The 3,845-nt window shown below is 43.4% G+C and overlaps 1 protein-coding gene across 1 annotated transcript; it reads right to left on the bottom strand.

Annotated features, from left to right (window-relative positions):
* Nucleotides 1–352: 352 nt before the first annotated feature.
* LOC308632032 (procathepsin L-like) lies at nt 353–3,135 on the bottom strand (the record flags this gene model as incomplete). The annotated part of the gene is made up of 6 exons (XM_081263689.1): nt 3,018–3,135; nt 2,729–2,875; nt 2,320–2,544; nt 1,718–1,880; nt 942–1,059; nt 353–455 (listed from the first exon to the last, which is right to left on the bottom strand). Exons 1-6 carry the CDS (start codon nt 3,099–3,101, stop codon nt 353–355), a joined length of 840 nt encoding a protein of 279 aa, XP_081119815.1. The 5' UTR covers nt 3,102–3,135.
* Between the last annotated feature and the right edge of the window lie 710 nt (nt 3,136–3,845).

The following is a 3,845-nucleotide window of genomic DNA, read 5'->3' as shown; positions in this document are numbered from 1 at the left end:
CAAATGACATGTTTGGTGACACGAAAAGTCAGAGAACTAAAAAAAATGAAAAGCCTCTCCATCACATTTGGAATTCAGTTTTATTTTTAAAGACACAAGTTTATGCATACTTTCAGGGAAAAAATGGAAATGCAGAAGTCATTGGAAGAGTCAATAATACAAAGCTGGTTACAGCAGTAATTAAAGTAGTAGTGATATTTTACTAGAATAAAAATGTCCAATTCACATCACAAGTTGAATCATCAATGACTCAAGCGTTGGGATCCCACACAGAGGGGGCAGGTCAGTTTGGAGATGAAATCCCTGGGCTGGAGAAACTGTCGCCAATCAAGTCCTTCCTTATCACTGTCCATCAGTTCACGGTAGGATAGCAGGCTGCCGTAGCAATTCCACAGACGTTGTTCTGGTCTCGGGCGATCTTTATGTAGCCATCCATGCCCCATCCTTTACTCCAACTGAAAGAAGAGCAAGTTTTCCATTTCATAGTAAAAATAAAGCACATTGGCTTTATTAACAATAACACCTAATTTAGACACTGTCCCAGAAACCATAGACTTAACAGAATCCAGAGAAGCAGATATTCTTGTTCATTCTCTATAAACTGCTGAGTCTAAATTGGCACTTAACTTCCACCCCTGAGTCCAAACAATTATCTTATACAGGATTGTAAAATCAGAGACAGAAAAAGGACAGGATGTCTTTGTAGTCCAATGTGTTTCCGAAGTATGAAAATTTTCAGAATTTAGAAAAGCAACGGCAGACGTGCCATATTTTAATACCCCAAGGAGCCTGAAACAATATCTTAATGTTATCAGCATGCATTAATATTTCCTCATTCAACCTAAGAGGGATAAATATTTCTAGGACCTATAACTAAATACTGACTGCAAACAAGAATTCCCTCTTGAATGTCAAACATACATGCTTTGGGCCACGCATACCTGTTCTTGACCAGCCAGTATTTATTTTTATTCGGGTTTGTTCCTTCAAAACCATAGCCAACCAGCAGAACACCATGATTCAGCTCACTGCTTTTGCAGTCTGGGTCATAATAAATGCCTGGAGATAAAAAATCAAAGCTGGGGTGAAAGCTCCAGGAACAGTAGCAGTGAACCCTTGTCACCAAGAATAAGGAGGCATTTCCAAATTCACTGAGATGATACAAACTTACAATCAAGCTCTATTGTAATCAAAGTTAGGCATTCAAGAGCTGATATCAAACTAGCAGAAATACAAATTAGCATAAATCCTTCTGTTTAAAAACAGAAGGATTTATGCTAATTTGTATTTCTAGGTGCATAAATGACCACTAGGTGAATAAAAGACCACTCTTTGAAATACTGTAAATCTATTTCTAGGATGTCCATCTAAGAAAACAGCACAGAACACTAAATTACTTGAATCAAAAAGCTCTTTTAAGATTTAATTGCATAAATAAAAATGTAGGTAAATGTTAAATAATTGGAGAAAATAAGAGGGAATTAAGCTAATTAAGCAGCTTTTTAAAAAAAAAAAATGCAGAACTCACATTCATGGGATCTGCTTGAAGAAAGGTCGAGTGGAAACATCAAGTATATATATTACATGTACAGAATTTGAAATCCAGGCACCCAAATATTTGCCAAAAATTTACATACCCAAGAGTCCCTCAAGCTGGTATATGTCATGGTGGCATTACAGTTTTTCTGCACCCGTTTCTAGAAAGAAATATGCTCACCTTTTTTATAGAACTGGAAGGACCTCAAGCTTGCATCGATAGAAACAGAGATGGGCCCAACAGATGCCACTGCCTTTTTAAGGGCTTCCTCGTGCTTTGGAATGTAGATTACGCCTGTGTCGTTAGCCACAGAATTCTCAGGTTTGTACCTACAGGAGCCATCCTTTTAAAGGGAAAGCAGGGAGACAGTTGATTAATGCCATCCACCTGTGGGGGAACATGTGTTAGAACCCCAACACCCAGCAATCTGCAGTGACATGCTGTAACTGGATTTGAAACTGAAAATTAGCTCACGTATCTTCAATGAGACCCTCTAGGTCTTCCCATCCATAAGAACTTCCCACAACAGAGGAATCTGTGTTAAACGTGGAACGGTTGGCATGTTCTCCACGTTCCACAGAGGCAAGAACAAGATGTATGAAAGTCTCTCAGAAAAGAACGGTGGCTTACAGAGGGTAAAGCTAGACTGGTGGCTTACAGAGGGTGAAGCTAGACTCTACACTTCAACTTGGGAATTCTGAAGGAATTCTTGGGAATTCTGAAAACGTGCCATTTTCCAAAAGCAGATATGGGCCGTCAACAACATGAGAAGCTCTGTTTACCTTGGCCTCGTATGGATAGGTGTCCTCTGATTCCAGGCCTCCGTTGTCCTTAATATACTGGAAGGCAAAATCCATCAGGCCACCACTGCAGCCCATATTGCCGTGGGCCCTGGAACAGTCCACGAGGTTCTGCTCACTCAGTGAGATGAGTTTGCCCGTTTTCCGGAATATCTGTCCTTCCAGGGCCCCAGTGGCACTAAAAGCCCAACAGGAACCACAGTGACCCTGCAAAAGGAATAAAACAAACTGTCATCCATAAAACAAAGAGCAAAACTCGGACAACAATTCACATAGCCAAATACTCTCCAAAACAGTGAACTGCGTGCCCCTCCAGTGTGGCAGGGCAGGGCATGGAGTCCTGGGCTCTCCTATGGGAGATGCAAGGTCTGAATCCCACACTGTCCCATACCTGATCCTTCACAGGAGTCACGTAGCCTTTCTTTCTCCAGTCCACAGATTCGGGCACATCCCCAAACAGAGGTTCCTGGAACACTGCCTCCCTCTGGAGCTTCTGGTATTGAACACTGTTCCTCACTTGCCTGAATTCTTCATTAGTCTTCAAGGAAAGGTAAATAAAACATTGAAAGGTCAGGAGATGGTTTTGTGAGGAGCTGAGGCGAGGAAGTGCAGAGTGAAGCGCCCCCCCCACCCCCGACAGACACACACACACACACACACACACACACACACACACGTACCATGTCCCCGAAGGCGTTCATGGCCATGGTGAAGCCATGCTTCCCCTGGCTGTACTCCTCGTTGTGCTGCTCGATCATCTTCATGTTCTTCTCCCACACCGCTCGCCTCCATCCTTCTTCATTCTAGAAGGAAGCACAGATGATAGTTTTTATTTCTATTTAAAATTCAGCCCATCTCCCCAAGGGGACACCTGCTGGCACAGATGGAAGAGAAACCATGGCCCTACAGGGCTTCCCACTCCTGTGAGCTGGAGTGCACCACAGGGCCCCCAGGTCACTGCCTGCTAAGAGCTGTCCTCTAGAAGCTTCTCTCTGGCCATAAACTGTGACCAGCGAGGACCACTTTCTGCAGGGTCCCCCTGGACGGTGTCCGTGTCACCCACCGTGCCGTAGGTTTTCCCGTGCTTTGCTTTCCACTGGTGCCATTGTGCATTTAAACCATACTCAAGGGCTGGAGCAGCGGAGAGCGCCGGGAAGCCAAGGAGGACCAGGAAGAGAGAGGGACTCATGCTTCAAGCCCTGGAAAAGCAAAAGAAATGTGGGAATTCAAATATTTAAATTTTTCTCCCAAGAATTGACCCAAGGCCCGTGGAAGAGGCTAAGGATGTAGCTGGATTAAAACTCTCCAGTGGGAGTATTTGGCCACCAATGGAAAGCAGCCTGTCCACAGCTCTAGGGACTGAGACACTATATAGAATGATAATTTAGGTTATAAGAACTATGTGAAAGTACCTGATGATTTAAAACCTTAAAACAACAACTAGGAAATTAGGAGATAGTTGGTCCAGGGTATGTACCAAAGCTACTGAGGTCACCTAAGCTAAACTT

The sequence above is a fragment of the Spermophilus citellus genome (genome assembly GCF_964194105.1).
Source record: "Spermophilus citellus genome assembly, chromosome: 12".
Classification (NCBI taxonomy): Eukaryota; Metazoa; Chordata; class Mammalia; order Rodentia; family Sciuridae; genus Spermophilus; species Spermophilus citellus.
Note: the sequence above shows the minus strand (reverse complement) of the source record. Positions and strands in the feature narration are given on the sequence as shown.